Genomic DNA, 23,192 nt, shown 5'->3' with positions numbered 1-23,192 from the left:
GTCAGTAACATCAAGTGTCAATTACAAATTGCAGAACTCAGCTTGAACTAATAAAATAAAAGTCAAAAATTGTTATTTTGAGAAGTCAAAAACTCAGATTTAGAAATAACAGACACTGTAGTTTGTTTTACTCTGCGACTGACAGCTTTGATACACAGTAACTACAGCATAAATATGAGATTTTCTCATTTCATTTTACAAAATGGATCTAATTTTTAAACTTAAAAAAAAAATTAAGTATCCACTTTTGCCGAGACTTGAAATAGTGTTCACCGGGTTTAAAAACTTTAGGGACTACGGAGAACCTATAAGAAAATTCAGCAGGTTTAAGCCCCTTTTTGCAGGAAGGTCTTCAATTACTTCAGCTGAAAATAAACACTGGAAATAAGGTGCATACTCACTTTTGGCAGGTGGGTGTAAAAAAAAAAAATAATTTTAAAAACATAAAAATTTAATTAGAGAAATGTACAAGTCACGAATTCTAAGTCAACACTTTATCAGCAAGTCACACAGCTCTCATAATGGCTTTCATTTTTTACATGAACTACAGCCGTATCTCGTAATAACATACCTCGAAATAACGTTTTTTCGGAAATGACGTTCATATTTTTAAGCTCGGCAAGTCATTTCTCACTGTAGCGTCTCTCAAAATAATGTTTTCCTGGAGACAACACTCTACTCTCATTTACCCTTCAAAAACGTTATAACGAGATACGACAGTAAATTAACTAAAATGGAAGTTTTATCACATGACTTACTTTGCTTTTGCTTTTTCTACTGGGACTGGGACTAATTTCTTACTCTGTGTTAATTTCGACATCTGTTCTGTTCACAAGGTTGGATTCAGGTTCTTTCTCTTCCTTCGAAATGTTGTAGCCTATTTCATGATACCGAATTGGATATGTCAGCTGATTACCTTTATCCCAAGTATACAGCTCCTGAAAAAAGGCAAAAGAAAAATTGAGTTCTTCTTCGGCAAAAGTACATAAGAGGCTTCTAATCCTGCTGCACATAGAATAAGGGAGCAATACTGATTTTGCAGCAAGAGGCATCGCATTACCCCATTGTATCGCATTTTTGACAACTACACACTTGTCATACCCTTGCATTCACAGTTCAAAAACGATGGTTTAGGTTTCTTTTATTTTCTGGCTAAACACCTTACCCTCCTTACTTACCATCCGTGTTGAAGAACAATAACATAAATAATGAGGAAATAAAATTATCTAGGCACTCGAAAATGGTTCACCAGTAAAAAAGCATATGTATGTAACATGTTTTTGTAACCGTTCGTGCTAGACATCTACAATTAAGCACACATCTTTAAAAATATTTCGTAGGCCAAAATAATTTTGGGGTTGGAGGAAGTTTAACTATTTCAGAAAGGAAACGATTTTCAATAGTTATGTACAATACGTTTTTCTCAAAATTACCATTATTGTTGTACACCCTTTTACCAAAGAAGTCCTCAACTTCGAATTTCACTGGAATATCAAGTTAATGAAAGCTTAAGCTAAGCTAAATCGAAGCTCCAGCAGAAAGGAAAAAAGGGTACTTACTTTACTTTTGTGATTATAACTTATCATTGTTGTATTTCTAAATGGATTTGTAAAAGGCAAACTGACTTCTAGTAAAGTGCTCTTGTATAAGTCTAATGAAAACCTGAAAATCAAAGGAATCAAAACTTCAATAGGAATTATGAAATTATAATAATTGGATGCTGCAAAATGTGTAGATCCAGAGGTGTAGTGACTAAATCAAAGAGAATGGCACAAGCAGAGTTCTTCATTTTGGCGCGTATACGTAGTATACCGCCTTTGCGATCGTTTCGAACCTTGCTCGATACAATAACCGAGTCCCTTAGTTCCTTACCGAAAAGTGACTACCGCGAACTTCTGAGATTTTCCAAAGCGTGTAAAAAGTTTATTTATCCGTCAATAATTATGATTTAAAGTTGTTTCTCATTCTGGGGCTCTCTAGTTTATGTGCAGTGAATACCAAGAGTCTACGTTACTTGGTTTTCTTAAAAAAAGCCTAAGAGTACGACGCGCTGATTTAAAATATGCATATATAAGCAGAATCAAGCGAATTGATTCGAGGATGGCTGAGCAGGTCGGCACTCTCGGAATGAGAATTTAACTCCTCCGCTTTGTTCAGAACGTTGCTTTGACAGATCTCCAAACCTCTGTTATACTTTTCAAAAGTTGGTACCCGTGCTCTGATAGTGCTGTTCATCTGACAACAATGTCAGTGTCAGCTGATAATAATATTTTTATCATATGAGGTTAATAAAAAGTTTTCAGTCAGTCTTTGACATCCTGAATAATTGTCTTGGTATTTATTTACTAATTTTACAGAATTATATTTTATTTCTTATTAAAACTAAGAAATACAGTGCAATCTGTGTAAGTGCAATCTGTGATGAGCCTCGAGACTCATTAGACCATTAGCTAAACGTGGCTCATACAGGAATCCACTTACCCCTCTCTTCCCCACGCTCCTGATCACTGCGTCGGCGCGGCGTCTCGACGAACAATAGCTAATGACGGTCGCCAAGCTAGGCCGGGATCCTCAGCTCCTCGCCCAATTACTTACGCTTCATTAACCATTTCACCGTCACGCTAGGATTCGCCCAATTTTCGAAAAAATTATTTCGCGAGTTTTTAGCAATTTTTTCCTTACTCTCCGTTGAAACACGAATTAAAAGAGGTCTCATTCATAAAAATCGGCCAAATAGAAGAGAAGTTACAGTATTCGAAATCCGAAGAAATCAACAAAACTTCTCCAAACAAAAAATAAAATGAAGGGGAAAAAAAAGAAATGTATAAATTACAATTTAATATGATTGACCTCAGAATGTGACAAGCAATTCAATTATAAAAAGGAGAAAAAATTGAGTGAAATTACAAAAAATTAGCCTCTTGCAAGGGGCTTCCTTGTATGAGTTTTGACCTGAAGACAAGTAAATCCCGTTACATTATTAAAACGAAATTGACTCCATAGTTTAATGCCTTAGTTTCTTGAATACGATTATTTTAAGCTCTCGAAAATTTATACCAGCAATTTTACCCATGGGGTGATTTCCTGAGAGCTGATAATATCACGAATTTCTCATAGAGCCCTTCAAAAATGGCTTGCTTTTTGGGCAGCCGATTCGGCCATCAAACCGGGGTTTAAATGGAAGCTGATAATAACACAAAGCTCTGAGAAAAATTTTGAGATGAGTATAGGAACGGTTTGTAAATTACGAGGAGAGGCGGGCATTCTGTTCAGCATATCGATACATAAGTATTTTCACACGTAGAATTTAATTTTCACGTCAGGGAGTCGACATATTTTGATTTTTTCGATTTTATACGGAAAATGTATGGTTTTTCGGGATTGAAATTACTTACAATTGTTTCATGAAAAATGAATGCACCCAAAATGACTATAGCATTTTGACTTTCACATACGTGCACTCACTAAATCGATTGGTAAATTCAAAGAGTGGGTACATCGACCTGATATATCAAGTTTCTGCAATTTTTCACGGCAAATCGGTAGATTTTCGGGATGTGGATTGCTTACTTTCAATTCATGAATGAATAAAGCATGGACATGGTTAAGCTTCTTTGCATGAAAAGACGTTTAAAATAAAAAAATCAAGACATATTTAATACAATTGCATTTATATCGAGTATAAATCTCTTTTCAATAATATAACGGGATTTATAATACCGGTGATTTGGGTATTTTAGCCCAAAAATACCTTTAAATCGACTTTATCTTCTAGGAGTTCGACAGAATTTTTCCTTTCTTCGCTTAAATTTTTCCGTAGCACTTTTCTTCAAGAATCTGATAAGATTTTGCTTGAGGCAGATCAAAAAACTTAAATTTGTTCGAATAGCTTTCTAGATTTACAATACACGGTCTCGTCAAGGTGCCTCGTTGACCTTGCACTGTTGGATCGTTAATTCTCTTGTTGTGCTGCTTGCCTTTTTTGAAATCTCTGTAAACGAAAACTAAAGGGGTTGATATGTGCGAGTTAATGACGCGCCTTATCAACACGTTGTGTTGGAGTTCACTGCTTGTTTCCAATTCCTTAACTTTTCCCGGACTTTTTTGCTTTTCTCTGGCTCCAAAATTTCCGAGTTCCCTGACTTCTGAACAAAACTTCCACTTAGATTTTTGTTTCTTTTAATCTCGCTGACTTTCAATACACGTAGGACAAAATTTCCACTCCTAAAGATTCAAATCACGAAAAAAGGATTTTGTGAGTGGTTTAAACTCTCTCGAATGGCATCTGTTGAAGTTGCTGAGCTGATGCGCTACTCACAAAATCCCCTAACTTTTTTGAGTCGATGTAGAATTCCCTGACTTTCCATGTTTTTCACACCACTAAAAACCCTGAAAAGGTATGAAATTTACGAGCCTGATTTTTAGAACAAAATAATCGTGACTTTAATATTTTGAGCCTGTTCTTGCTATCTTATGTATCTTCAATATTTTTCAAGGTCTTAATATTTCTGAGATGGAATTCTCTCATTAAAGAATTGAGCTTGAAATCAAAGTAAACTGAACACAAAATCAGTTTATTTAATTGTCGTCGCAACAGTGAGCTGAAGCAATATTCTCATCTCATCACCTTCCTGCCGAAGTATCACAAGCGCAATTCGCTCTAAGAAGCTATGTTGCCAGATATATCAATAATGTATTAATTTTTTTTAAACCTTATGCACATACTTTCATGAAAATTTCTGGGATTAATTTTAAGTCAAGATAAATATTAGGTGCAGTTTTCGAGTGATTCTGTTAATTAGATTTTCTGTGAAAAATTGGAAGGGTTAGAGTAGTTTGGCAACATAGTGCCTAAGCACAAACAGCGCTTGTGATAGTTTGGCCGGAAAATGACGATCCGACAATTTGAAGTTCCAAAATAAGACAAATTAGAACTTGAAATTACTTTCCCTGAAAATTGTGTTCTCCCGACTACATACAAACTTCAAACTGTTCAATTTCAGTTTAGTTTGACATTTTTTCTGCCAAAATTTCTGGGAAACACTCTTGCAAGTGGGAAAGTATTTAAATTAAAAAAAAAAGCATCATTATCATGAAAACAGAAAGAATATATTACTCACCTAATATTAGTATTCCTGTCAGAGGCGCTATCCACAGCATATAATACACCACAAACGATGAAAGTATCTCCTACTTTTTGATGCTTAAGACTGATATTCCAGGCATACTCTATATCCAAGGAATATGGATCCATTTTCAGGACAGCCGTGTTGTTAGGGCCAGGCAGCCCATAAACCACCCACAGACCATTTTCATCGACTGAGAAGTCCAAAAACAGATCTTTCCGCTGATACAAGTAATTTGATTGGTTAATGACTAAGAATGGTAATTTTGCAGCGATGAAAGTTTCTGTTGTTAAGTCCAACCTGATAACCCGAGGATTGTTTCTTTCATGGTAATAGAATGATCCATTGTGAATTATATGCTCGTGCCCCTGAAAAGATAAAAAAAAGTTACACTGCATGAATCCTTGATTCATCTGGGAAGTCAGACAAAGTGAAAGAGAATTATTTCGGTCTTTGTTAATACACATGCCTCAAAGCTTATTTAGAATAATGAGCACATACACTTGGCACATAAAATAATATTCCTTCATTTTTTCTTGCCAGGATTTCAACATAAAGTTTACTTGCACTGTCAGTCGCTACAAATAACTCCAGGAGTGGACATACAGGCGGGAACGCAAGGAAAAATACCGAAAAGCTGGTATTGTTAAGGATAATTCTAGACTCCTTTGTCTCCTTCACACAGTAGAAAAACAAGTAAAATGGGCGGATCCTAGCACTGATGGGCTCTTATTTCTAGTTACTTTTTCCGCCCCAGGGTAACTCCATAAAAATGCCTGGTGACCACAAGAAATCTAAATCATTCAAAATCAATATTGAATGTCACGATATCTTGTTTAGATGAACTTTCGCTCTCCATTATCTACAGGGATTTGACTGTTTCATATTCATAATTCAAGATGTAACGTTACACTTTGACAAATAATCAAATAAATTTTGAAGACAAACAACGAAACGAGAAAGGGGGAACTGAAACTTGTCACTTACCATGAATGGATTCAGTAAACGGTACTTTTTAGTTGTTTTATCTTTAGTGTAGTAAGTTTTGTTGGAAAATTCGTACAAATAATTATGATCATTCTCTTTGGTGACCCAGTATTTTTCAGAACTCATTTCGTTCTTTGGATTCAGGTCCCTCATCCAGCTTCCAAAATCTGAATTCGTAAATCGATGAAACACTGGTTTCCCCACCGCATAAACCTGACAGTCTGAAAAAGAAACAAGATGCAGCTTACACGAATAAGAAAATTTCTGAATTGGGCTTAATGATTTGGGCACCATTTTACGAAAGGGAACCAAGTTACATCGTCAAAAAAATTTAGTTAAGGATAGTTTTAAGATAATTGTCAAAAAGCAAATTTACTCCTATAAAACAGTGGGTAACGTCCGCAAAATTTATTTAGTTTACAAAAAGTGAAACTGAGCTTTTTTTTCTAAATATTGAGCCTCATGGGGGGGGGGGGACTTTTGAAACCCATTTTTTTTGTTTCAAGTCAAAGTCACTCTGTTCCCTTTTGATTAGAACCAGATAATTTTACTTCCTTTGCGTTAAGTATAAAATATCATTACTCGTTAACTTGCCAAGAATATGAGTACAAAAACGCACAAAAAAAAAACTGACAGTAAAAAAATCCTAAATTAGAGAATAGGCCGAGCATAATACCAACCTAGTGATCTGTTGGTGAGTTTTGGATAGGTGTTGTTGCCTAGATTCCAGATTTCTAATTCTTTGTGTCCGAGAAGATTGTAGATTGAGTAGATGCTCTCTTTGCATTTGGATTCCTTCACGTCCGGACACTGCGGGCATGGCTCAACCTGCGGACAGAAGTCCTCCAAACCAACCTTCTGAGGGGCTAGTTCTCCATAAACTTTTCCCCCGCTGGATGTAGGAAGTCTTGGATCGATTTCTGAAAGGCAATAAGCAGATTACATTCTCTGAAGTCAAAAAACTGTGTCACTGCCCCTATGTTTAGCTAGTAGGAATAATTTTGAAAGGGGAGAAAATGAGGAGAAGCTGCAAAAGATTAAGTAACAACATTTCTTGTGAGGGAATAAAATGTAATGTAGTAGAGATTGCATAATTTTGTTTCTATTTAAAGACGAAAAGACCTGCTCAACACCTTTAGTATCATGTAGTTTAATAGGTGATAACTAGGTTCTAGGTTCTTTTTGAAGAAGTCATTCCTCATATTGTCGACTTGACGGCACAAGTTTAAAATTTAGGTTTCAGATCAGATTCAATGGTCAGATTAGGTTTCAGATAAATACTTTTGAGAACTGCCAGCGGACAATGGACCATTAGACAAGGTACGAATTTAAGCGATCTGATACATGTTCCTTAACCAAAATTTTACGTATAACATGATTAGCGCAACGAATATTACTGATTCTAACACCTAACAAAGATATTTACTTTTTTATTTCACATTGGTCACGAGGAATTTGAACTGCCCGCTCACAAGAAACTCAAAGCTCTACGTGAGTCAAATCGTGCACTACAACGGTTTCAGCAAGCTTCTCAATCGAGCAATGCTCATTTTCCACCATGTGTTGTTTAAACTATAAGCAATTTTCTATAGCTGAGCTAAAGCGTCAAAATTGAGGTTGCCAGATTTTTAAATCGCAGATACTGTCATGATAACGTTTAGCGCGTGATGTGAATCACGTAGAGCATTGAGTTTTCATGAGCGGGTGGTTTGAATTTACGCATCAAGAATGATTAATTATCTTCGTAAAAAGTTGATATCAGTAATTTTCGTTGTGCGCATCGTGTTCTACAGGAAATTTTGGTTAAGACAAATGTATCAGAATGCTGAAATTCGTACCTTGTCTAGTGGTCCATTAGTTTTTAAAATAAGTAGAAAAAGATAAATCTATTCCATTTTGCGAAGAAAAGATGAGAAGAAAAAGGAAAACTAGATAAACCAGAAAGTACCAAATGCTGAGAGTGATCCACTTTGTATTCCAACTTCATTTTTAGCGACACAATTGTAGAAACCCGCATCTGTTGCGTTGAATTTTGTGATGTTTAATTGCATCAGTGACTGCAAAAATAAAATTAACGAATCAAAAAAATTAAATGAAGAACAATAAAAATGCTTTGATTGATTAGGTAAACTTCTTGATTTCTCGGCTATATGATTAACATTTTCTGCAATTGAGAGACTGAAAAATCTTCATTTCAGGAGGCGGCAAAAGCTCCAGAGAAATGTCAAAACTAAGTACCTTTGACATCGTTGTTACTAGTAAAGCCTGTAAAATACAACCATTTTCAATTAATTTTTATATTATTTCGGATCATATAACCGTCAGTTTGGGATTAGGTACTCTTATGATCTCGGCACCAAAAAAGATCATACCTATAAAGGCCGTCTTTTTTGGTACTTAGATCTCTTATTTATCATGGTGCTTTATTTAGCTTAACAAGTTTGAAAATTAATTTTTGGTAGTCAGTATTTGAGATACCATTCTAAACGTTTACAACTTTAAAATAGAATTCTTGATGTAATTTAATTTAAATTGATAAGATTGATTAACTAAATGTCCACTCTGATTGGGAATCATGAGTAACAAAAAAAGGAAAAAAGGAGAGAAAAAGGTTTTAAAAAAAAGAGATCTTGGTTAATTAGAGTTTTGTATAAAGTGAAAATCATCTTACAGTATATTTGTTGATTTCTAGAATGAGAAACCGGTATTTGCCACTGCTTTCACTGATCAACTTCCCGTCACCCTTTTCCCAATATCGAACGGGTTCTGGGTATGCCTGAACTTCGCACTCCAATATTAAAGAGGAACCGTTCATGACACCTAAGGGTTTTGTTATCTTTATCATAGGCTGGACTGAAAAAAATAAATTAACATTTCAGTTAATCTTTCGAAAAAAAATATCAGACAGTGACAGAAAACATTATCTGCTCTCAGTAAATTTGAAAGTTTGATAATAGCACATTCAACCAATAAATGGACAGAGTTCATCAGAAAGGAACCAATCCACATTAAGTTGAAACTGAGAAAAAGAGGTTGGAAGTTTTATCCATGCATAAGGCTCAATGCAGAAAATAAACTTGAACCTCACTTTTCACAAACTAGTTTCTTTTCTTCGACTTTCAGATTTTGACAGGAGAAAATAAACTACTAGTGGAACTCAAGAACATTTTTAACTCAATTTTTTCGAAAATGTGGGTTAGTTCCTTTCTGATAAACTCGGTCCAAATATACATAGTTCATGATGGACAGCATAATATTTATGGATAATATTGAAAAACGCGCATTCCTTTTGCAATGTTACAAAATCTCTGATTGTTTCATTTTCTGAAAAGAGAACCGACTAAAAGATTTTCTGAGAATATATTTAAATGAGAGAAGAAAAATCATAGAACATTTCGAGGTAAATTAATGGTTAGTTTGCCTTAGAGGAGAAAAACAAATTTGGATGGGGATCTGTAATTTTATAATAAAATGAGTTGTGCAAAAAGTAGTTTGCTGAATTCTGGGTCGTGACAATATTCTCTCCCTGCATATTAAATGACCCATATTCATCTCTATGCATGAGCTGGCTCCTGAACCCTATGAATATGAAATTAGAGAATGAAAGCTCCTAATACTCACAGTATACCTCCAGCGTAAAAGTTTGATTAGCAGAAGGAGGGATCCCATTGTCTGCTATGCATTGGTACACACCCATGTCTGCCCTAGTTATCATTGGAATTTTTATTACATTACCATTGACAGCCGAGTCTGTAAAACAAACAAGTAGTTTCATAGGCATTACTTTGTTTTCAGTATGATATGCAGGGTGTCTGCTTAGTACTGGATGAATTTGGGCATAGTAGATTTAAGTCATTTTTACAGCAAAGTTAGGCTTGTATGGAACAAGATTTTTCAACTTTGATTACTTAGAGAGACTTTCAATGAACTCTGACTTTCACTGCTGTGACCGTCTTGCCTGAAAACAACTATTGAACCAAAACTTGTGAGGCTTCTGCTAGAGAAAGTGTGGAATGGAGGAAGAGAGAGGAAAAAATTCAACCTTAAGCTTCAGATCTACCGATATCCATGATTGTAAAAAGCCTGAAAGTATACAATTTGACACATGATACAAAGCCTATTTAAATGCATAAACTACTCTTGTCCCACTTGTACTTGAAAGATTGGCACATCTGATTTAGAGGTTCTTTTTTCGCAGTTCCTCGTGAGCTTTCAATGAAAGAAAACCTGAGATTTGGTGCGTACAAAATTCCAAAATTTTAACATACGAAAATTACCTTTCCATCGTCCGAGATCAACGGTTGATTTATCTAATCTGCGCCACTGAATAGTTGGCCTTGGTGTGCCAGTAGCAGCACACAGAAGACTTACGTTATCCCGCTCATGAACAATGATAGGACCAGAAAACAAGAGTGGACTAGAACCTGAAAAATACAATTTGATACTTCAAAAAACCACATTAGTAACATACTTGAACAACTTTGAAACAGTAAGAAAGTTTAAGATTAATGAAACCACAGGCAAATATTTTATATAGAAAGAAAGAGGCTATTGAAAAATACAATCTGCCGAGGTATTCCCATTTCAACACTTATCGGTTTTAAAGACTGGTGGCAAAGGAGACATTAACTCATCAAACACGTGTTTCCTCTTTAAAACACACACTAGACATTACAAAAACAATCTCTCTGGTGTGAAAATAAGGCAAACTTGGCATATCGGCTCAACTGTTGCTCTTCAATTGTTTACTTTTTGAGCAACTTTGGGCAGGGAGGGAATTCGAATTGATTGAGAAGCTTGCAAAAAATTTTGTAGTGCCATGCTTAATTTATGTATACAGTCTAATGACTCTGGTTTTTCTTGTGGGGGAAAATTCAAATTTGTTATAACCAGAGCGACATGAAAACATTAGTGTCAAGAGTTAAATTCAGTTATTTTCGTTGCAAGAATTGGTTTTTCTATGGAATTTTAGAGAGGTAAGTTGCATCCTTAAATTTGTACCTTGTTTAATAGTCGACTAATTAGACTTACTATTGTTAGTTTTTCGAGAGATCATCAATGTGACTGAGTTATATATTTTTTCTACATTTTAAATTATTTTACAATTCTCCATTCTTTGAGAGACATGTTGACATTCTTACCGACTATGGCAGGAGGAATCAGTAGCTCATTGCTTCCATTGACTGGTGACAGCCAGGCGTTGACACCTGGAGTTCCAGGAATACCATTAGTACCCGGTCTTCCTGGTTTCCCTCGTGGACCCGTTATTCCTGGAAAATACAAGCTACAATAAAGTTTATTGCTAAAATAGTATTAATAATTGCTCAATTTTAAAGAAAATATGTTTCTTACTCACTAACAGGGATTCAGAGATTTCTTGGCCTCCCTATTTGTCAAACTGGCATCCCAATCTTAAAAACTAATGTCCCAATATTTTTCTGTTAAATATGAGAATGGATTTTTAGCGACTGAGAAAGTGATTTTCTCAGCTAAAATTTGATTTAATGAGAAAAAAATCTAGATTGGACGAAATCTTCAATCTTATTTTTCTTTAACTTTTTTAGGAAATAAATTTTAAGAAAAGGGCACCTGCCCCATCACATAATATTTTATACAGTAGATTACATTTCTTTGATTATTCAAATTATGAGAGAGATGATTTAATGACTGATATTGAATATTCGTAGATTAAAGATATCATTGTGGATATAATTGCATTTGCATAAAATTTATGGTTATTATATTATTGAGAGAGTATCATTTATTTGTAAAAACGTACCTCTCGGTCCTGGAGGCCCAATTGGTCCTGGTGGTCCAATATCTCCAGGTATGCCTGGAAAATTATAGAGACAAAACAATAGAAAAAGAGCTCTAACATCAAAAACAACTTTAAAATTTTCAAGAGAATCATTTCAAGACAAAAATTCTAGAGAAAATTTGAGCCAATTTAATTTCAAGTGGGGAATAAGAGGCTGAAGCAAGAGCAAACATGATTGAAGACATGATCGAAGATTATAAGACTCAATGCCATAAGATGCGATGATGACATGAGAGAGGGAAAAAAGAAAAAGTGCAAATTGAGTGATGCATCAAAAAATGTCTGAAAGCAAAAAGGAAATAAATGCTTTTCTTCTATGACAGAAATTCTAAGTTTTTGAGAATCATTTATACTGTTCCACACTGAATAAGTTCATCCTGACTCATTGAAATGATCCTGCTGCTGAATAGATCCTAGTGTTGGTCTGACAGTAGGACTTTGGGGGAGTACCTATTCCTAATGCACCTGCTTGGACTGAAAGATGTCTTTTTTTTTTCAAGTTTTCCACCGAAACGTACCGATTACATTTTTTTTTGTAAATCTATGATTCCAGTTTTTGGTTTTTCTGGGCTTTTTTTCTCATTGGAATAGTAAGAGCCCAACTTTGTTCTGCTCCAGTCGTTTGAAGTATTCAAGGCATAATTTAGTGTTTTTTTTCTTTCATCATACTTACTCATTGTTTAGTATGAATAATCTTCAAAAAAACACGATTTTAATGATAGTCTTTTTCTCCATGATTCTTTTTACATGAATTTGACACATATTTTACATCAGAAATCCAAAAAGGGTTTCTCCATTCATAGGTACCTATGTTTCAACAGTTTTTTCATATTTTTTTAAAGTCCGAACTTCACACCCAATGCTACTGGGCCAATAACAGGATAAATTCTTGATTATATGAGACGATCTTACCATCTGTCCCGTTGAATCCAGGATTTCCATCTTTACCAGCTAGCCCATCACGGCCAGGTATCCCATCCAGACCATTTCTACCAGGGATACCATCTAATCCTGGTTCTCCAGGTACACCATCCCTTCCATCAAGTCCAGCAACACCTTCAGATGAAATAAAATTTAAAGTACGAGTAGCACAGATTTATTACTTTAATAGTAGACCGATCTGTGCACAGTACCACTGTTACTTTAGTGAATGCTCGTTTGCTACTGGACAGCAGCAGCACAACTCTCTGCGAACAGAGACTGCCAACTTATCTTATATGTTCTCTAGCTCAATCAGACTGTTAAATTGATATTTTGATCCACATACACTAACCTCAGACCATGAAATTCAGCAAACCGGGGAATTTTTAAAAAATTCTGGGGTGAATACCTAAAGATTGAAATCAATAAAAACCCTATGGAAAAGGACTCAGTTGATAAGGTGAAAGTTTTGATGCATTGCAGATCAGACCTTCCACTGTTAGATGTAAAACAAGGAAATGTGGAAGTGTCCTCTTTTTATTAAAATTTCTCTTTACGATTGTAGGTCGTGAATTTATTTATTTATTATTTTGAATCATAAATTTAGGGCATTCAGAATCATTTGATAAGCACACAAAGACTTGAGTTAATCATAAAATTAGGTAGCTGATTAAAAAACTAACCTGGACTTCCCATCTCTCCTTTAGGTCCACGAGGACCCGGCTCTCCAGGTGATCCAGGGGGACCTCTGATACCTGGTTCTCCTTGAAGCCCATGATCGCCTTTATCACCCTTTGGGCCTTCGTTACCTCGCTGACCAGGAAGTCCCTGCGGCCCTTGAGGTCCAGGTGGTCCCGGAGGGCAGTAGTTTTGTGTATCTCTGCAATACTGTTCTAGAGCAACAACCTAAGAATTTTAAAAAAAGATTATATTTAGTTTCAGTAGAGGGATTACGAGTTAAAACTCTCCTAAATTATTTTAGTTCAAATGATGAGAGCCAGACTAGGTATATTTTCATTGAAAAGTTTTACCAGACAATTTGCTCCTTTACTCGAGTAAAGTTGCAAATTTTCTTTGCAATTTCACAAAAATTCTTTGTACTTTTCTTTACAAATTACACACCCATTAATGAATACATAAATAGATTATCAGGTAAAACTTTGCAACGATCCGAAGCGATTAAGTCTCCCCACCTCTTGACCCTTCGATTGAGATTTTGAAGCTTATTTTAGATGCTTTTTCAAACTACTTAGAAAATTTGTCCCCCGTTTAAATTATTAAATTTAAATTCTGATAAAATAAGGAAAAAGTTGGACAAAGAAAAACTTATTGGTGCATAAGTTTGCCTAGGATAAGCACCTTCCAAGTTTTGGAGTTGCTTGATTTTTTTTTTTACTCAGCTTTGATCAGGGTGTTAAACTTTTTTGAAAAAAATACATACCTTCTAGTGTTAAGGACTATTGGTGAAAACGCTACTAAAATCATAACTTGTCCCCTCACATAATGCAAAAGGTTTTTGTAGCTTCTTGTTATCTTAGATTTGAGTTTAGTTAATAATATTATCAACATTTTGTAACTAAGTAGGTATAGATGTCTCAGATGACTTTATCAAAATTGTTGTTGTAATGAGAATTTCTAACTCAAAAACTCTACACTCAATTCTTCGATCTTTCACAGTATTTTCTTCTTTTGCTTGATTATTATTTGATTTCAGTAGGAAAAACTGAGGTTGAGCCTCCAAATGCTCAAAGAATAAAGCTACTAGCATTAAGTTACTTTTGTCTATCCTAAACTATTCTGCATGGAAATCAAAGCCAAAACATTTTTATATCTTGTTAAAAACAAACTGAGATTTAAAAAGGGAGCATCACAATAAGCAGCATTCGGTATCCTTTCCTCAAAGACAGTATAATTTCCTTGGGAAAGTAGCATTGAGCAAGGTTCAATCTGAATTCAAGAGGACGAGAGATCTTCACAATATACAACACGATGTTATATTTATTTAAGTTCAAGGCAAAAACTCTCCAATATTCGTTTGCTGATAACGCTACTCATTAATTGATTTTATGATAACGGATACAAATTTTAGAGCTTTGTTGGTAGAATTTATTGTTCTTTGGGACCCCCCCCCCCCCCCCCCCGGTTTGAAGTCCAAGCTGCCGTTTTGAAAAGAAGACACTAGGAGAAAATACAGATTAAAAACTAAAAAAGCCTTAAAAGAATAGCAATGATACCTACTCCTTCTAATTGTGATTTTGGAAATAATTTGTATGGTGACACATGGTTGAAATTTTTTTATGGGTGTGACTGCCTTGGTTGATAATGTACTCACAAAATAAATTGAATGAGGGGCTCCTTCGATGATTCGTAAAAAAGTTCAGAAAGATTAGGCTCACACAATTAATTGAAGATAATTACTGTTGATGACCTGTCTTGGCCTACAACCCAGAACAACTGATTGAGTAAAAGGCTCGATTACACTCCTCAATGAATTTGAGACAGTTCACAAGGGATCAAATTAGTTCTTGATTCATGAATGAGTGTACGCTCACTCATCATCGTTCATATGGAAATGAGATATTTTTAAACAAAAGGGGAATGAACTTTGTGACAGAGAGCAGCTCCCTAAGCAGAGGAGGTTCGTTCATTCCATGAAAACAATAGAGTATTTATGCCACTGACTTAATTTGATGTTTGTTACCACAAACCAAATGGAAAGGATAAGGAATCCGTTTGCTCATGCTTTTCTTTCTTTTTCTTTTTCCCTTCATACATTTAATTTCACAAATTTAATTAACAAACTTCTTGACAGGGTTACACACTGAGCGACACTGTACATATTTCAGATCAAAAGTTAATGAGGAACTGTGTGGCTCAATTTTAAACTTCTAAATTCAATTCATAAGTGATTATACTGTCTTTTCCATGCTTGCTGAATCTAACTCTTCGCTTGTGAAAAAACCAAAGATTACTCGAGTCAAATTGGGCACTCCCCTACTTCCAGTATAATTGGCGAATAATTCATTTTCATGTTTATCGGCACCATTGTAGTCAATAATAACAAGAGCATTGTGCCAGCTGATGTGATTACGAAATAAAAAGCTTTGCAATAAAAAAAAACATCAAACTGGAAAGCTTGGGTACCTATGATTTAATTTTGTAATGAGGTTTTTGGTACGGTTTTTGTCATTACAGCGGCTACCAAAGCCCTTCTGTCATTATTCATTTCTTCTCAGTCATAAATCTTCATTGGAAAGTTTATAATTACCATGTTCCAAGAGGAGTTTGGATTTTTGTAAAATCAAACTCTGGGTATTTACTGAGCGTGTGGTCTTGTTTTCATTTTCCCTGCACAGCAAATTTGAATTGGTTGATGGCAATGTGAACTATAAATATTGATATCTCACTTGAAGATTGATTTCAGAAAGTGATACTTTCAATAACTTTTGAGAGAAGTCTTGATGGGGAAAAGCGAGGTAATTTCATTCTTACTCTGTCTGGTGGTAGAACATGTATTGAAAGATAAGGAATTTACTGGCTGACAGCGGTAGAAAATATCGATGACTGAAGTACAACACCACGCATCTTCATTGCGGTGTTTTAAAATTTCAAATCCAAGTTTGATTTTTCGAGGAGAAGCGAGCCAACTTAGTGGCTTGAAATTAAAATGGAATATTCTGCTGTCAGGGAAGGAAAATTGAGGAAGTTTTCCAGAGATTACGTTGAATACTTTTTCGAAGAAAAAATGAAGTAAGACTGCTATGTCGCAAATGGAGATACATGGTTTCGCACTTTAGCCATCTAATAAATTATTTATTAGATGATTTTTTATAGAATAATAAATCAATTATTTCACACCTTCTGGTAAAAAGGGTACGAGGAAAATAAATTGGTATAATTTGGCATACAAAAACTATCTATTGTAAACAAATTGTAAATAAATCATTAGGTACTGTAAGCTCTCTAAATCCTGACCTTTTTAATTTTTTTAAACACAATTTATTCAAAGACCTCAGCTATTCCCATGATATTTTTGGCAATCAGCAGGTAAGAATCTTAAGATGAATTTGCTGTCATCAAATGTTTTGATTAGGACTTGGGTTCATCATTCTGCACAGTTTGCTGACCAATGGCAATTTATGATTGGCAAGTCAATAAAAAATAATATTTGATGAAATGAGGGAATGCAATAGGATAGGAACTTTGCAAATGAGTTTAAGATAGAATAATACACTAAGTTAAAGTTGAAAGAGTTTACTTACAAAACGAAAAACTAATTAAGAAACCTAGGAAAGTTAAGTAAAAACAGAGTATGTCAATTAGAGTGAGGTCTGAGCAATTGGATGTCAAAAGTAGGAAGGGAATGACAGATTACATGATCATGAACTGTAAGTATCAAGCACTTAGAATCAAAACAAGAAAACTTTTGGGTCATTTGTGAGTAGTGTCATGGAAGTGTAAGACCCTTTTTTTCATCACATTTAAACTTCTAGATTCAGATACATTTAGAGTGCCTTTCAAATTATAAACTTAGTAATGTAACGTATCAATGATGAAATTAACAAAACATGTACACATATACTTTTGTAAAGTTCTTGCTCTTATTTTATTCAATCAAGAGAAAAATAGAGGAATTTCCCCTCTAGAGTAATAGAACAATGTATGCAATATAGAAAACAAAGGTTCAAGTTTTTCCACTTTCAACATTGATGTAGAAGGAAAAAAATTGGTTGCGCTTAGCACTTATTTGTATTAGCTTTAAGGACTCTTGCATGCTTACATCAGAAGGTTCTCATTACATCATGCATTGTTGTAAAAGACAGATAACAACTCAACGGTTCTTCATGTTCGTGAAATCTAATATGAACACAGCTGTAAAAAAACCGATGCTTCACACTTATTTACTGTTTGCAGAGTGCAAATTAAAAAGGCAATACATTTATCTACTTCCAGAAGAAAAATAAGATAAGCTCCAAGGAATTTTTCCACTATTTCACTGACATTTTATCTTTTTAAAAAAGAATAACTGAACAAATGTCTTTGATCTCATTAAAATTTACAGCATTATAAAGAAAATATGATGAAACTTTTTAACAATTGGTCTAGGCTACTCTGCCAAAAAATTAATGAAATGCTGGGGAAAGTTTGGTAACATTGCACGGCACTAGTAATGTTTCTCCTTAAAGATGATGAACTGAAAGTTCCCCTCATAACTTACTTCGCAAAATAAATAAAATCAACAACCATAATAAAGTACGCAGCAGCAAGGCAAATAAAGAATTTAAGATAAATTAACTCACGGGAATTCGAGAATATGTGTTGAGCCATCGCCATGGATTATCTGTTGTTGAGTTACTAGAGTAGCTAGTTTTCTCTTTTTCTTCCAACTCTGATTTCAAATTTGGGTTATAAAATTCAACATGCTGCGTCACTGAGTTGTCAGAAATAGTATCACTCCGTTTGACACGGTCAAAAACTTTAGTTTCTTCCTCGAGAACGAGGGTTTCATAAACTTTAAAGCACTTGGCATCGATTTGCAGTATGAAAGTGTACAGGAAAAAACTCAATAATATTTCCAAAATAAACACTGATAACAAGCACGCATAGATGAAATGAAACTGATCCATATTAACTTAAAATCATCTCTAAATTCAGATATGCACTGACCAAAAGTAAAACCTAAATTCTTCATGAGACTGATGGGTATTGCACATCATTATTAGTTTGTGTTCACCTCGACCAATTTTAAACAAAATGTTTAGATACAGGAATGATGGTAGCCCATGTGATTTGTTTGTTTAGAGAAGGAGTTGGTTGGCGGTTGGTTGTCAACTTAGTTGAGACTTGAAGTCAATTATCCTCAGTTGGGTCACTCCCCCTCCAATTCATTCCCCTCCAGGAGACTCAGACTCTTAATAACATTCAATTGGTAAGTCAAAAGCCAACACCAGTCAAACATTCTTCATCTATTTTAGAACTTACTTTCTTCCTTCCTCAGCCTTTTCCCAGCTTCTTTTCATCCATCACTCCAGAGAGAAATCTTGAGAAGTATTGTCTCCTCAAAAGTGAATTTCTATACTTCCTTCTTAAAATCCACCTTCAGAAATATTTCCATTTTTTCAAAATATCGATGCTATATATTTTCACAGACAAGGTGGAGAAATGGTGCGGGGTCCACACCATTTTGCGGGGAAAACAAAGCCAAGAAGTTCCAAAAATTATAATTTGAGTCAAAAATAATTTTTTTTTTTAAACTCTTATGATCTTCTTTTAATCTATCTTTATCTAATCATTTTTCCCTTTTTCCTTTCCTCATTATTTTTATAGATGAAGTAGATTCCAAATTTTAAGCACAAGTGAACTGCAGAAAAATGTTTATTGCTGAAAAGGAAATTAATTTAATTCACTCATGAAAAAGGGTTATGAATATGTCAAGAGAAATAATTTAAACTTGTGAATAATTAAACAATGGAATATTTTCGCCAAAATTTAGGTTCTTCGAAAAGTGTTCCCCAATCCCCTCCCCCCGCAAAAGAGCATGTCAAAAGTTTTGTACTTGGGCAAGTTACCTCTATTTTCTGATAGCATAAATTCTTCTGGATATCAGTTTAGCTTTTCACTAATGTTGACATTATTTGTTGTTAAGAGCCTGATGATCATTAAAGAGATCGTTTCAATAATAAGAAGCAGTATTCATATGTTACTGTGCTGTGGAATTTTTTTCTTCTTACATTCAGACGATGTTGATCTAGACGAAAACATTTCACGAAGAGAAAAGGAGCCTCTTGGTTGGTTTTTTGTCCTAGGAAGATTAACATCTACACAAATGACAAATATTACCAGCCATAAAAAAAGCAGGTGGATCCCCTTTTTCCTGGGGGGAAGGGGGGGAGGGGTTTCCTGGTAAATTTGTCTTCAATTGCCTGTCAACAATAAATGCTCAAAATTATAGAGATGGAAGGGTGCATGAATTTCCTCAAATTTGTAGGTAAAGTTCATGTTTTTTGAATTTCTGAACACACAGTATGTTGCTAGGTCCTATAAAACGTATTGCACGAGTGAATCTACCAATTCATTCATGAAGCGAGGGAATCAAGTTCATGAGTCCTTCTGAATTTATTGTTTGTTTTCACTTTTTCTCCTAAGCTAGGCTATAATGAAGTATTCAAATTAACTGAAAAATTCATCGTCTATGTTTGCTCTGCAATGTACATTTTGAGAGGCAATGCAATGCTATCTTTTAATAATGATTACTGATGGAGTATTGATCAAAAATATATACAGGATCAATTTATAAAACCCAAAAAAAATGTGGACTTAAAAATAAATTTAACAATTAGAAAATTTTATGTACAAATTTACAAAAAACATAAATTGAACCGAGTTGGGCAAAAGAGAACCAAGAGTATTGCAAAGTTTGGTGTGAATTGATGTGATTTGATGAGCCAGAAATTGTAGTTCCTAATTGTAAAATGTGACTTATTTAATCATTGAATCAACACATTATCATTGATCAGGGAATAACTGTTTGAACCTACTTCTTGCACACTAGAAAAATTGCTAAATCTAGAGAATATTGCAATGCTCTTGGTTTTTCTTTATAAGCTCAGTCTAATATAATCACTGAACAAATAGCATAACTTGTGAAATAAAATAACAAATCAGTTAGACATTACAAAATACTCAACAACAAAAACATAACAAAATTTGAATCACAATTTAGAAATATTTCCTAATGCAGAGGAATAAAAACTTATTTAAAATCAAGAAAATTTGTAGCTATGTGATTACACCGATAGATCAGTGCGACTTTAAGCATTCTGATGTATGGTTCATAACCAAAAATTCATGCAGAACATGATTCGCGCAATAAAAATTACTGAAACTAACGCTTGCCTGCGATATTTAACGTTTCTTGACACGTAGATTCAAAGTCACAACTTTGAATGATACAAGTGTTGGCCAGTAAATTCATTTTGAGCATGCTAGCGCATCCAACGTTTGATGAATGATGGATTTTGTTGTTCGAATGTTCTAAATCCCTACTCTGTAATTTGGTATAAGTTGAATAAGTAAGCGTATGACCGGTGTCACGTTTTTATTATCAAAGATTAAAAGTAGTAATTTTTAGTATCATAATTAATTCTCTTTTTATTTATCTCGAATCAACCTAAGTCTAACTTATCAACAAGGCAGAGTAGGAATATTGCTTGATTAAGGAGCCTTCTAAAACCATTGCAATGAGCGATTTGATTTAAGTAGACCATTGTTTTTCTTGTGAGCAGGGAATTCAAATTTCCCGTAGCCAATGAAAACTAAAAACATTGATATCTCACAATCAGTTAGGAGCTGATTTCAGTAATTTTTGTGGCGCAAATTGTGTATCTACACAACATTTCGGTGATGAAACATGTACTGAAATCATTAAATTCGTACCTTGCATACTGGTCCATTGCACTGTTGAGAGGGAAAAGTAAGGAAACAGACAGCAGTGTGATTGAAACAATTACATTATTTAGGAAGAAAATATTTTGGAGAGAGATAGACCCAAACTTCTCCTCTTGCTCAAGCGAAAATTTGATCGACTTAAAATCTTGAAAACTCTACTTAAACTTACCTGAGATAAAAATTAGCGTAAAACATGTTAGAGTGGCTTATACCATGTGAAGACATTTTCCACTGTAGTGAGGGATTCTTTCTTCCATATAAAAGGAGGATGGAGTAGGCTGAATTAATGATTTGGTAACTGAATTATAATAAATGACCATAAGGAATTTCTTTACCATCTCCTGAGCTTTAAACAGTCAAAGACAGTCATGTTCTGCCCTTGACAAGTTTCTACCCTCCTTTTCAATAGATGCGTCACTTCTTAGAGCAGCTTGCAATTATAGACTCGCTATCAGACTATACAAACGCCATAGTTTCCAACAACAGCTAACGCTAAATGACACCTACAATCAAACCATTGTTGAAGAAACTGATGTACGTGTTTACTTTAGCTTTGCCCTCACTAGCAAGTTCAGATATTCTCTTCAGAGGACACTTTTTATTAATACGTGGCAAAAAAAAATTGACCAGCATCCTCCCTGTTTGTAGATCATTAGCAGGATGGAAAAATCACACTACTAACATACACTGAGCATAGAAGGACCATTGCACTAAGATTCTTCATTTTGCATGGTATGGTTTCATGAGATTGCAGATGGGGGCTTTTTGCTTTCATATTTCAAGAATAAACTGGGGTAGTTTTTGTGAAGAAGTTGAGTTTTTGGATGAGGGAAGCTCTAGGGAATTAACAAAATGCTCCTCAGAACAATAGGGGTAATGAAGGGACCCTCTCTTTGTATTTGGATGGTAAATAAGTCATTATGAACTAAAACCTGTCCATTTGAGCCTAATTTTTCTTCTTCTAAGAATTGTAGTTGAACGAGAATTAGTTGTCGAACATCCAATGAAAGGTTATTTTCATCATACCTATAAGTTAGGCTCCTGCCATTATCTATGGACTGATTCCACTGCAAATCATGAGTATCTGTGATGGGTATACTAGGAAACATGAATTGATTGTTGGTCTGCTCATTGTTCCATTGTTCTGATGAAGAATCATGTAAAAAGCACATACAAGAACACTCTATCGAAAAATGTTTTTAACAAAACAAAATATTGTGGCAACCTTGCAAAACAGTCCTACCGGTCCTTTTTCCTGCAATCTTCCTGCTCGCAGAGCTGAGTGAGCGTTGAGAGTGCATAAGATGCAGCCACGGCGCGGTGGTAATCATATAGGACTCCGACGGCAACAACGCAGTGGTTGCACAGCCGAGAGCCTTGACGCGGGCTTTGACGTATGTGACCTTCGCGCGAAAATAGAGAATTTTAGAATTTTTCCGGAAAAAAACTTGATTCTTCGATTCGTCAATTTTTGCCAAAATCCTCTATTTCGAATTAACGGATTCTGCGATTTAACGGATTCAGCTTCCGGTCCCGTGAAATCCGATAAATCGAAGTCTCACTGTATCTGCAATTGGATCCCATCATAAATAGCCTTTTTAGAAGATGGGTTACAGAGGTTAATCAAGGAGATAGACAAACTTGAAGGAAGCAGGGGGAGTGAAAAACCACCTGTGACTCCATTTAGCTCAATAATCTTTGAAGTGGTTTTGACACTCCCGCAAAGATGACTCAATTCTTAGATAAGTAGAGAATTAGACCAGTGAGCGAGTGAGGTAACTGACAGTCGAGGATAAAACAGATCAAAATAGTAAGTAGTAGCTACAGTTAAGTCAGGTAAGGAATATTCTTGAGTGTACATACGAGAGTAATCATCCTCAACTTGAGTCAAT

General features: G+C 34.9%; 1 protein-coding gene across 1 annotated transcript; it reads right to left on the bottom strand.

Moving 5' to 3' along the window:
* Positions 1-228: 228 nt before the first annotated feature.
* Positions 229-18,479, bottom strand: LOC109035460 (uncharacterized). The gene is made up of 14 exons (XM_019049105.2): positions 18,153-18,479; positions 13,536-13,758; positions 12,844-12,987; positions 11,893-11,946; positions 11,255-11,383; positions 10,391-10,537; positions 9,735-9,863; positions 8,785-8,966; positions 8,062-8,170; positions 6,794-7,033; positions 6,114-6,334; positions 5,121-5,494; positions 1,560-1,662; positions 229-938 (listed from the first exon to the last, which is right to left on the bottom strand). Exons 1-14 carry the CDS (start codon positions 18,477-18,479, stop codon positions 798-800), a joined length of 2,523 nt encoding a protein of 840 aa, XP_018904650.1. The 3' UTR covers positions 229-797.
* Positions 18,480-23,192: the final 4,713 nt, after the last annotated feature.

Source organism: Bemisia tabaci, chromosome 8 (assembly GCF_918797505.1).
Source record: "Bemisia tabaci chromosome 8, PGI_BMITA_v3".
Taxonomy (NCBI): Eukaryota; Metazoa; Arthropoda; class Insecta; order Hemiptera; family Aleyrodidae; genus Bemisia; species Bemisia tabaci.
Note: the sequence above shows the minus strand (reverse complement) of the source record. Positions and strands in the feature narration are given on the sequence as shown.